Genomic DNA, 13,265 nt, shown 5'->3' on the forward strand with positions numbered 1-13,265 from the left:
ACTGACATTCATGCCGCATGTCGAATACTTGAGGACTGAAAACTATGAACATGTTGAAGCTTCTATCGCGTACAACATGGGGCAGTGACAGGAAATGTATTTTGAACTTGTATAGATGCCTTGTCGGCTCACGACTTGACTATGGTGCGATAGTGTATCAGTCTGCTGCACCCAGTGCTTTAAAGATGTTCGATCCCGTTCATCATTTGGGAATCGGACTCGCGATGATGCTGTCCTTCAGGACAAGCCCCGTACAAAACCTTTATGTAAAGCAAACATGTGGTGGCCACACCTCAGAGGTCTTATGCCAGTTTTACATATTTTCCTGAAAACAAATTCAACCGTTCACATCCTACCTATTCTACCAGAAACGATACCACATGTGCCACACTATTTAATAATCGACCTAGAGCGGAGCCGCCCTTCTCACTACGTGTGAGAAACATCGGTGAAGAAATGGGTATTCCATTACTAGGGAACATAACGTAATGACTCTAGGAAAACTTCCGCCGCCGTGGCAGTGGCAGCTGGTAGAATGTGACACATCGTTTATCGAAGTCACAAAACACGCGCCACATGCACACATTCAAATGCACTTCTTTAGAATTAAAGTCGAAGTACTCCTGCCCTGAATTTTATACGGACGCGTCAAAGTCGCATGCTGGCGTGTCTTATGCAGCAGTCGGTCCGTCCTTCTCGGAATCTGATGTACTCCACCCCCTAACACATCTTTACTGCAGAAGCTTATGCAGTACTATCCGCGGTGAAACACGAGAGAATTAATCTACAAGGCAGTAATATTTACCGACTCTTTAAGCGTCGTTAAAGCTTTGATGTTACCGCAGAAACACAAAAACACTATAATTACCGTCCTCTATTCACTCATCTGCTCTGTTTATGCATCCAAAGAACAACTCATAATATGCTGGTGCCTGGGCATAGAGGCATCGAGGGTAATGTTTTGCCGACAATATTGCCACGTCTATAACAACGAAAAGTGGCACCTCTTCCTTAGCTATTCCCGCCACAGATTTCAAACCTTACCTCCAGAAGGAACTGAGGACATATTGACAAAGCATGTGGGACAGCGAAACACTCAATAAACTCCACATAATTAAGCCCAACCTAGGAAATTGGCAGCCTATAACAAAACTACGACAAACCGAGGTCATTCTTTGTCGTCTTAGAATCGGCCACACTTTCGGTACACACTCATACCTGTTGATTGGTGATGAGCCACCTGTCTGTGGTAAATCTGGCGCTACCTTAGCGGTCCTTCACGTGTTAATCGAATGTCGTGAACTAGAGACTCATAGGAAAAAAACACTTTTATTTACTACGCCGTGAAGAAGTACCATTACACCCAGCAATGTTCCTAGGCAACGAACCACTCTTTGACGTTAAATCAACCTTAGCTTTTTTAAAGGATGCATGTGTACTGAATGTTATACATCCAAGTGATCCGTAGCACAGCCTCTTATCAGAGGCTGCTGCTGCGGAAATAGTATTAGGAGCACGTGCTTTAGGTTCCTGCGCTCAAGGACCCGGGTAAGGCAACAGTGCGACTTCCATAATTTTACATTTTTATCTTCTACTCGCTTCGCCTCGTATATATTATTGCGATAGCAATTATATGGAGACTTCAACCGGATTTCTGCCGTCGGCGTCGCCGTCGCCGTGAGGTTCCGCATAGATAAAATCGTCACCGCGCGCCGTATGCCCGAAGCGTGCGGGGACGCGCGCTATCACGGAGAACGAACGCACTCAATCTCCCACGCGCAAGCAACGAAGCGGGAAGCCAGCGCCGGAGAGAGCGGGGGGGGGGCGCACTTCTACTCTGCCAACAACTGCGCTCGTCGCTCGCCGCACCGTCTCTTATCTCCACACGGCTCTGACCTTTATGCACTGTGCATTCGCTGCTCAGTTTCTGTTGCAGCGATAGACCGCACGTACCTTCACCCGCTGCAGCGTATGGGCTTGCTGCCAGCGTTTTGACAGTCGTTAACTGTATGCAGTCATTCAGTGTGATCTATTCATGTTTGTTTGTGCGCGCTCATACCACGCTTGTTCATTCAGTTAGTAATAGTCGGCCCACATTTTCCAACGCACGCTACACATGTAATGCTGCCCGGATCGGCAGTGCAGCGCTACAGATGTGTCCCTTCGCACGCGCGCTGCCCACGGGAAGCGCTCTCATCAACACCACCGTTTCACACGCGCCTTCTCGTGGTCATCGAGTCTCTCTCATGTCGTCTACGGCAGCACACCTGCTTACTTAATCAGCTCATGTTTACTACAATTCATATTGCTACCAAAGCCGCTCACCTACTTCGTATGACATTGATGTGTTGCTATCGCATTCACTGCTTAGACCCTTAGGGCGAAACTGTGGACATCTTTATGGTCATAGCATATCTCACTTTGTATACTTATAGCATATATATTTGGAACGCACTCACACATTGAATGATTTAGGGGCCCCTCTACAGCCATGGTGCATTTTACACTTCATTAACCATTGCTAACTCATTGTATCATGTGTATGGCTCTCTTTGGCCAGAACTGGCCCTTTCGCCATTAAAACCAAATTATCATCATCATCATCATATGCCGCTGCTTGGCCATCGAAAAAACAATAACAGCTATAGCAGCACAAAACCAGTGACTTTCCCCTGCGGCTGAATATACCAGTGCTCTGGGAACAGCTAGACCCCACCACAAATAAGCCACGTGTGTCTCCGAATAAGCTATGGTATGGTATGCCTTGATATTCCTAAAGGTGAATATCTTGGAATGCCTGGCTGTGTTGCACACAATCATAGTCAGCATAAAAAGATTCATTTCATGTTTTGATATGGCTGTGAATCATTTCATGTACTCTTGTGATGTGTTATACTCTGTCTTCGCACAAACAACGGCTTCCTTGCAATTTCAGGTGGCTGTACACCCTCACCGAGCCAAGCGACCGATGAGCTACAGCAAGTTGGAGCTATAGCGTCACATATGGCAATTCGACTGTCAAACCCTTTCGACAGCGACCGCAGCGGACATCACGCTGTGTCAGGCGAATCGCAATCATGCCAATCACAGTGCATACCTCTGTCACTGCACTATTGTCGCAGACGCATAATGAGTCTCTAGGTGAGGCAAATGGTTGGCTTCTTCATTTCCGTTTTCCTTTTGCGGCCCACATTTCATGTCCATTTACGCTAAACTGTTATTTTACAAGAAAATGACCCCAATTTTTTTTAATGGCACAGCGAATGAATGAGCACAACCCAGCATAAATCATTATTACACTTTCATGCCTTATGTAACCAGGTTTTGTGCGCTTATATATTGTCACGTAGTAGTGACAGTGAAGAAAACAGTCGTGAAAGTTGAATGAAGAAACTGATTCTTTATTGGGTGAACCTGTGCCCACAAAAACAAGTTACACTCGAAGCACACGATAGCGGTGAACAAAGTCGGTGATCTTTGAAATCTGATCAGCGGGTCAAGCGCGTCCGCTTTTATACGTGAATCATGCAACGTTCCAGAGTAATCGCTGGTGCCGGCGTGTTTTCCAGAAAGTATACTACATAATTCGCGTCGCGCATACGTGCAATAACAATTGCCTTCAGCTGTTTACATGGTGTCCTCAGTAGGTCATGCAAGCAGCGGTTGGTAGTCTGACCAACCAGGAGATGAGCTGCACTATACAACCGTAGACCGTGAATAGGCACCAAGGTGTTCAGATCATTGCAGAACATTTAGTGTAGCAATGCAGGAGCCATGTTGCTTTGTGGTCACTTTCAACTGTTACTGCAGGTAGTCAAGACGCGGCTGATGAGCCCGACTACTGGTCCCTGGGATGATGCTGGCAGGCCACCAGCAGAACCTAAAACAAATGCTGCCCCATTACCGGCCACTACAGACAGCCGAGCACTCGTTCATGCTACAAGTTAGGAAGCTGCTGTGACAGAGCCAAGTGCTGCAGCAACTCCAAGCGCTCCTGTGCCAGCTGGCACAAGACGCCCCACGACAAGCAGCACCCTGAGACAGCGGGCGGTCTCCCTTGAACTGGCTGCCCGCCTCAGTGCCATCAAGGACGACCGTGAAGAAAAAAAAAGGAGCATATATTTAAAATGAAATTCATGCGCCTCGATCACAAATACAAATCTGTGCACAGGCAAGCCGAACATGAGCAAACTATGCAGCTTCTTGGGCTGAAAGAAGCCAACCAAAAAAAGCGGAAATTCTAAAGCTTCAGCTAGAAGCTTTGAAGAAACAATAAACGTCTTTGTTGTTGCTGTGATTTTGTCTCATTCCAGTTACGTAAAATACTGTGCGACAAAGCGGTCTCTGATCCTGAAACCACTTGATTTGTCTGGCAACGTAGGATGCCTGGTGGCGTTGGTTGAACGGAGGGAGTGGGAGCTTGCGAAGCAGCGTTATGTATTGCCTGGCTTTGAGCAGGAGGTGGGACAGGGTTTCTCAGGAGCTGGCCGAAGTTGCGTAGTGCAGCACAAGCTGTGATGACGATAGGACTGATCTTGTTGTATCTGAAGAGTCATATCAATGCATGGAAACCTTCGCTTCCATACTCGAAACGTCCTCTCAACACTGCGGCGAGTTCTGGAGTGGCAACTTGTTGTACCTAAACAAAGCAGTTTTGATTAGGTCTCATTTTCGAACAGAATTGTTACTTCGCTGGATTTTATAGTAGTGTTTAAACTTCAAACCGCCTGTGCTGAAGGCTGCCTTGTGTCTCTCGAAAAGGGGCCATGAGGTAAAACCTGCAGGGGTACCCCTTCTCACCAAGCAGGATGCCAGGCACAGTCCCTTCTTCGTACTGGCCTCTGGCTGGACTATTATCGAGAATTCGGCTGTCATGTGCTGAGCCGGCCAGCTGGCAACCAAATCAAGAAATTGAAGCCGAGGCCCGTGATTGCCTGCAAGACAAGCCACATTTCTAGCTGTGTTTAAAAACGGCTCATGAAAACAACGTCACACACCTCACCAGGATATTTAATTCCAAGTGCACTCGAAAAGTAAGCACGAAATGTGTAAACGCCTCCTTGATATTGGAGTTAGCTAATTGCAAAAAATGTGTGGTCATTTGGTATAAGCGAAATCGGTAACGTTGCTTACTGCTACTGCTTACTTGCCTTTTGCCCCGACAGTTTCTCCCGCAGCTCGGTACATTGTACGACAGCATAATAAACATACTGGACATTGATGGAGAAGTACCCCTTTCGACAGCAAAAAAAATATCCGCGTCATCTCCTGCGGGACTTCTGATGGGTGCACGAGTGCAGTCAATGCACCCGCTCACGTGCGATGGAGTAGAATTCCACCATTACGGATGTCAATCATTAACATTTGTAAACTTTATGAGCTGTGGGAACAAAGCCTCGGCAATCATTCTTCACATCGTGCAATTATTCGAGGACACAGTTGCTTGCGAAACATGAACGAGGTCCCCGGTGACAACCTGAAGGTTTCCGGCGCCGTATAATCACAGCGCGATCAGAAGCTGGAGCAGCGGCGGCACGGGGTGACCGCGTTCGTTGTCTTTTGGGACCAGTGGCAGCATTTTCCAACAGCCGTAGCACCGATTCCTTAGAAAAGCGGTACCGCCACGAGAATTCCGCGTCGTTGTACACTTCCATGGGATTCTCTCGATCCTTGAGCCTTGGCCGTAATGGCGACGCGTATATGTATGCCTCATCCTCCGTAACATCGCGGACAAGTCCGGTGAAATCGGCAAAGTCGGCTAGGCTGGCCGTAGCAGTCGGCCATCTTACTTGCTAGGCGAGAGTAGGGAAAGTCGCACTTAAGGTTGCCAGTGACTGTACTTTCCGGTACTCAAGTGTCGATTAAAGTTTACCTTAAGTACAAGATTTGTCTATGAAACGCGTTAAGCATCTACCCGCTAGTTAGGTCGTAAGTTTAAGGGTAAGTTCCGTTTGTGAATACGGGCCTTAAGACGCAGTTAGCGAAAAAAAGCGCGGCCGTCCTGGCTCAGTTTATTTGAGTTAATGAATCGTGCTGGGATATGTTTCCGACGTTTCCTAGGGGATTATTGTAACTTATATCGGTTCTGTTGAGGCACAATGGTAGCAGTTAGCGAAAAGCAACTCGGCCGTCGTGCGTAGTGTAGTTTATCTACTAGACGTTTGTGCCGCTTTCGCGGACGCCAAACATTACTGAAAAGTAATTTCGTTACTATTGGGGAACTTTTGAGGCACGTTGGCCGCACAGCGCGCTGTGACGCAGTTAGCGATAATCAGCTCGGCCGTGGTGACAGTTGGTTTGGCGTGTAATGACTCTTAGAGGGACAAGTTTGTGACGTTTTTTGTGGCCCCACAACAACATATATCTTCTTTCGGTACTCACGCCTGTCGAAAATGCGATGGGCGATTGCCAAGAGTGATAACATGGGAGGTGTGAAGCTGGCGCCGGTTGAACGCACAAAAGATAACGCCGACGAACTTATCAGAAACTTGTAATTCGAAATTTCCGTCTTTTAAAGGACTGAAAACAGGCTTTGCACCCACGCAATTGTCTCGAGTGCGAGTAGACGGCATTCTGCGAACATCTAGCTTGGTCCGGCTGGGAGCCTCTGTTGCGTCCATGTCTGTGTATGTAGCGTACCGTCGCGTCGCCCGAAGCCAAGTTTTGGAAACGCCAAGTCGCCCGTGTATTTGATCTGCCAAAGTGCAGGAAATAATGCCTGAAAAAGGAGGAATGCTTGGAAATCAGATGTTTTCATATTTTACGCTATTGTTTTTATTGAGTTGGGTATTTTCTACGCCACGTATGTAAAAGCGAATTGCTTTTGTTGTAATGCCGCCCATTCACCGCTTTCGCACGCAGTATTCTTATGTCTAAATACGAAAATGACATATGCTTGTAACATGCTGTTACATGCTTGTAAATGTAAAATGATTGTAATTACTTTTTTTTTCAGCTGATGCCATCCGGTGGAGCTTCATACGGGAACCACTGGTTACCTGGGATCACAAGTTTGAATGAACGCACAAAAAGCGCGGAACGACCTTTTATATCGAGCAGAATAAATATTTCCTTATTTCACAAGGGGTCTTGCGTCTACTTTGTGAAATTGCACGTGGCACAGATTCGATGGGACTTGACAACATCGTTCGCAATTATTTTTTCCAATAATAAACCGAATCCGCACGAAGACCGTGCGCGGTCAAGCAAAAAAAAAGGGGGGGGGGGCGCTGCCGGCGGGCTGGCTAACGTTCAAAATGCGCGCGCCCAAAACCGAAAACGGAAGTGGTAGATTCCGACCGCTTGGCGCGCTGCAGTAAACTTGGCCGCTGGGCTCTATGGGAGTGTCCGCTCTTGTTTAATTCCTTTCTCTATGCGTCACCGGTGAAAGATAAACAAGTACATGTGTCAATATGAACAATTACGAACAATAAATGGTAGGATTGTGGCAGCAGGAAGTGTGGCAAGAAGCATGCGAAAATAATAGATTTGACTAAAATATCAATCTTACCTATGTAAGCCAAGAGCAGGATGTTCACAGGTATTCCCTCCTGTATAGTTTATTGCTATACGATAATCCGCTGCGCACTCTTTATATTACTAACCACCGGATTGCCGTTCTGCGTAGAGCAGTCGTAGTGTTACAGGCCAACAGAGAAGATATCTCATACATGTGCATCACATAGCAGTCGGCACAGATTGCCACCAACGAAGCCCCTCCTCCTTGGGGAGGGGGGTGGGGGGCTTTCAATTTTCTGTGCCCGCAAAGACTACACTTAACCTGGCGTTATCGTCCATAAACGCTTGTGTGATTGATGTACCAAGTTTGCCTTTTACTGAATTTGGCATTGATTAGGGAAACTGAGCATTTATTTATGCCTGCAGCGACGTTCCGTCGAACACTTTGTGCTCATAGAGTTGACAAAATTGAATACCTTCTTTGCAGTTCTTGTTTCATTTCTGAATGGACACTGTCTTCACATCGGGTTGATAGTGAGCAGGGGTGTCATTGTATAATAGAACGAATGTGTTCTAAGGTACATAGGTAGTTATTTATATTCTGCTTCCTGTCTCTGGCAATATAAGAAAAGGAACGCACTGACCTTGGCACGTATCTCACTATTTCTTATTCATAAAAATATTTTTCATTCAGTCTAAATGTTATTAGAAGGCACATGGTATGTAGTACTGTCACAAATAATTATACAATAATACGCTCTGTAACATATTTAGATATTTAGAGTGAAGGGTTTCCCGGAAAGTAGCCGACAGCTGCAAAATAGGATTTCTATTCCACGTCCCTACGGACAGTAGTGTGGACTGCATGCAGTGCACCTATGGAGAACGGCGTCTGCGCAGCTAATGTTATATTTTTCACTTGAATTCAGACGTACGAAAAGAAAAAGTTCTAAAACACCATGTGCTGCATACAAATACTTATTTTTCAGTTAAAATGCATAGTGTACTTTGTGAATTGCATGTTGTGAGGTTGAGTTTGCAGAAAAATGTGCTATTTCGACTTCTGTGCCCACACCATCTCAATTGCATTATGTAGAATTTTTAAGAAAGAGCAGCACCGACATTGCACTGATTCTCCTAAATTATGTCAGTACCGTGGGTGTTAATTCTTATAAAAATATTTCCCTGAATAACGTAGTGTCACAACTTACGAGTAAGCAGGTGCGTAAGCAACTGCAGCGCCCCCCCCCCCCCCCCCCCCAGCGCTTTGACGGCATTCCTCTAAGTTTTAGGGGCCTTCAGCACCCAACTTTCGCAAGATATTCTGTAAAGACTTGTATAAACCAACTCGCTTTTGGATAATTGCAGCGGGAAAGGACATTATTATCTTTAGGCAAATACAAGCATTCTTCACCATTACATGCACTTTAGTGTGTCAGATTGCGAGTTCATAAAGCGGCACAGATTATTAGGAAAAAAGATGTGCTATACTTTTTTGACGCACACAGAGCGACGTTAAATGTTGCTATATAACCGAGGGGCCCTCACGGAGAATATTTATTGCCATACACGAATGGTAGATCATATGTGGATTCGTATATGAGTTATATGCTAGAGAACGGCCACAGAGAAAGCGTGGTTCGAGGAACACATGGCTGATTGCCTTCTATTATAAAGAACATAACCTGGCAGGTGCTTTGAATGCGAGGGACTCACGCCACTGGATAGAAGAGAAAACTGAAACTCTTCGTGGTAACTCAGAAACGATGTCTTTAAGGCGTAACTTAGATTGCGCTATTGTTGCGCCGGACAGCGTTTTGTCCTACAAAAACAATCCCTGCCAAATATTTTAATGGGCCACTGGAACAGATCATTATTTTATTCGTTTTCCATTGCGTACGTTCCACATTTAGAAACGTGATGTGTTCTCTTCGACAGCAATTTTTGATTGTTGTTGCCTTTCAAACCACATTCGATTCAAAACCAGGGCTTTCTTTTCAAGTTCTTCTTAAGATGCTTACGCATGCTTTTCTGAAGAAAGAGGGGCTGAAAAGCATTTGGAGGCCCGCTCTTCAAGTAGCTCTTGGTCGCGGTGGTAGACGCACCATTTATGGGCAGTCATGTCGCGTAGGGGGCATTTTCACGGCAATTTTAAATATTCGCTCATGTTTGTACTCTGTGTTTGGTTCATACAGACATCTTATGGAGGAAACGTAAGTTCACCAGCATTTGCAAAGCAGTTTAGTGTTGACCTATATGTAACTGAGATACCAGGCTTGATTGCAAAAGGTAAAATGAGGCGATTTACTTTTCTTATGCGTTGACCTATCATCACATAGATTTGAGCTTTTATTGTCATGAGTGTCTTTAAGAGAACACGGTTCATTGCAATAATGACTTTAATAGCTAATAAGCTTTGTAACTTCAGATCTAGATTTCGTTGCATATTCTGCAACTTAAGATGGTTGATGTGAGCTGTAGGGGTCACAATCATAAGATAATTGTGATCAACGCTGTATAAACGAAACTTTTAAAAATTTCAACAATGGGAGCAGCGTGCAAATGGTGCTCCCCGTAATGCGGTGCCTTCATATGATTTCTTACGTGGAGCCATTTTGATGGATTTCTTAACAGCTCGCCCAGAATACATAAGGCGCTACTACATGAATGAATCGCCAAGTGATGTCGAAGTCAGTCGCTGGCCAGTGTCACATCACAAAATGTGTGAGCGATCGTATTGCTGTAGTGGATAGTAGTCACATAAATGGGCTCCTTTTTTGCCGTTCAACCACTTTAATCAAAATCACTAGCAAAGTATACTGTCTAGAATGTGCCGCTTGTAACAAGCAATACATAGGTGAGACTGGACAAGAAATGCACACAAGACTCAACGGCCATCGCGCAGATACAAAACACAATTTACCTAAAGCAGTAGCCAGCCACTTCAATGAGCACGGCCAAATATTTGATGAAGCAAGACTCTATTTACTACAAACAAATTTTCGTTCACCTCGCGAGAGAAAATATACAGAATCATACCTCATACACAAGTTTAAATGCCTGCACCCCACGGGGATGAAGTTATCGCGTGGCAACTTAGAATCGCTAAAAGCAGTAACATAAACCTTAAATTGTTATACCATTAACAAAGGCGCAAAACAAGTTAAACCTCCAGCTAATCTCGATGCTCAACCTCACCTATTCTTCCATTTCTAGTTCTTCACTGCATCTCCCCTACCACTCAATTTATTATCCTCCTCCATGCTTTTACTCATTGATAAACCATACGAACGCTTTTCCAGGTACACCTGTCCCCTCAGTGTTCATGTTTCAAATTATATTTCTTCCGCTGTCACTCTCCTGTTCCGTTTTTTTTTAAATAGTTTTTTGTTCTTCTTTTCTTTTTTTTCTTTTTCCCCTCAACCTCACCTATTCTTCCATTTCCAGTTCTTCCCTGCATCTCCCCTACCACTCAATTTATTATCCTCCTCCATGCTTTTACGCATTGATCAACCATACGAGCGCTTTTCCAGGTACACCTGTCTCCCCCCATGTTTAAATTTCTAATTCTCTTTTTTCTACACTGTCACCCTCCTGCGCAGGTTCCTTTTTTTTTCTTCTCAAACGCACGTTTTTTTTTTTCTCCACACGAGAACCACACCGAGACAGTCCAAAATCCCAGACGCCAGGATACCTTTTTCGGCGCCTTGACCACACAAGGTCTCGCCAATTCTGTATACCGCCGCGACGACGCCTAGGGCGAACTAGTGAGGCTAACGTCCCTTGACGGACCAAGCTGCTCCCTGTCAACCACAAAATTACCCGATGCCTTGATGCTACGCTAGTCAAGTCATGCTTTCAACTCGTATTGTGACCTGCACACTGACCGGCTCTTCAGGGACCCCAAACGCACGCCGACCACGACTCCCCCGAATACTCACTCGCCTCTCACTCCCCCAACCCCCTCTGACGGGTTTTTTTTATAATTTTTTTGCCACTTTCTCGCTTTCCCGCTCTTGTCCCCTCGTCTTAGAAACCGCGCCTAGCCAGTCAAGCGCAGGCGCTCATTTTCTTTTCAGTCTCTCCCTTTACAGCCAGCCACAGCGGACATCGACGTGACGTCACTCCACTAACCCTTTAAAACTAACCCGCCGAGGATGACGAGGCCGCCTTTGACGAAGATAGGTCCTCCTATCGAAACGTTGGCCAGCCTTTCCGAGGCACCTTATCCCTGTTTATAATCCTTATTCCTCAGGTTATGTTAGTATAATTTAAATCATAAAGCTGCGACTTTATACAGTTTTTTTAACTGTATTTAGGAAAAAGTTGGTATGGATATGTGAGGCCGGGTACTGCTCCTATCCAAAATAGTATTTGCGCCTAATAGTATGGTCAGACCTGATGAAGGATCAAATACAACAGTGACATCATTGCTAATCTAATTAGAGATTTTCTCTTTTCTCCATCTGGCGCACGGAATGGCTCAAAAACATACACGTCAGGAACAATGTATAACTGTTATTACAGCCCAATATCAAGAGAAGTACTGATAGTTCTTTTTACTGAGGCGTCAGCTCAGAATCAGAGTGCGATAAGCCGAACTGGTGTTAGCAGTGTCTATCTAGCAGTAGGTAACATTATTTCAAAGTTGAACATTCAGCTGGATGTAATGATAAGAACCATATTTACCCTTTTGATGTTCCCGACCATACTTAATTCCACATTTGGTGATATACAACTTTGTTCGAAGTCACTCGACGTAAAAATAAGTTACCACATAAAGTGTGGTAAGGTTTCTAGTGGGAAACTTTGAAAAGCATTGGAAATAATTTCTAGCTGTTGATGTTATTGCTTTCTCTTTCACCGACTTCCCTTATAAACTATTTTTCGACATTTCACAGAAACTGGATGCCCGCATAAACAGGAGGGGTGAGTCAAGTAAAGATGTCCGCCAATTTTTTTTCGATTTCGTTGAATTTAGCATTGCACTCAAAAGTATTAGTGCAATATTTGTATAACTTGTTCTGGTATTCAAAATGCTAAAATATAACTTGCATTGTTGACACATAAATATCATTGCCATTAAAACTGAAATTTAGGTATAAGGTTTTGAAGACTTTGATATTCGTTATGTTTGTTACACCGAGTTTTGCTATGCGACCCGCGAAAGGTCTTCTGCAACTAACAGTCCATCAGGTTAGAAATTACATGTAAAGGCTTGGCTTGTTCCCAGTTTAGTATCCTAGGACCTCACGAAGTAGGCAAAAGATCATTACGAAAAATAGAGAATTAGGGATATCCTACTACAGCTTTTAGGCAGCACGTGATTGTCAAGCAGATACGAAAGCTTTCTTAACCTAATGCGAAGCTTTAGGCGTGAATATTTAAAATATATGTTCAGATTGACAAGGTAACAACCACTTTTAGCCTGTACTCACTCATACTGTTAAAAATCATCTGTAGATTAAGGTATATTTCTGTATGCGTAGAATACTATAGAAACAGCCCATGTCCAGCCAAAAATAAATACCATGTATTTCAGATTATTATGAATGTACATCAGGCGTTTCTCTCGCTTTGACCTTCCATACACCACATGGAGTATTTTGATTGGTTAATAGATTAGGTGGTCGTACATGGTTAGCGTGTTTTGGCGAAGTACCAACACATTTAACAGCACCATTTACATACGAGCATGTTTTCCTTGAAAATATGTCTTAGCATTGACGAAACCTTGAAATATTCCGCGTAGAGTGCCCGCGAGCCGTACAGGCAACCATAGGTATACTATGGCGGCTTATCGTCAC

At 44.6% G+C, this 13,265-nt stretch overlaps 1 protein-coding gene across 1 annotated transcript in view; it reads left to right on the top strand.

The window, feature by feature from the left end:
• Positions 1-9,558: 9,558 nt before the first annotated feature.
• The window catches only part of LOC125941994 (trypsin 5G1-like), a 28,473-nt gene continuing 24,766 nt past the window's right edge, over positions 9,559-13,265 (top strand). Inside the window, exons 1-2 of the mRNA XM_049659892.1 lie at positions 9,559-9,671; positions 12,360-12,387. Coding sequence (XP_049515849.1) covers positions 9,579-9,671; positions 12,360-12,387 — 121 coding nt within the window. The 5' untranslated portion in view covers positions 9,559-9,578. The remainder of the gene's footprint in view (positions 9,672-12,359; positions 12,388-13,265) is intronic.

Source organism: Dermacentor silvarum, unplaced genomic scaffold (genome assembly GCF_013339745.2).
Source record: "Dermacentor silvarum isolate Dsil-2018 unplaced genomic scaffold, BIME_Dsil_1.4 Seq840, whole genome shotgun sequence".
NCBI lineage: Eukaryota > Metazoa > Arthropoda > Arachnida > Ixodida > Ixodidae > Dermacentor > Dermacentor silvarum.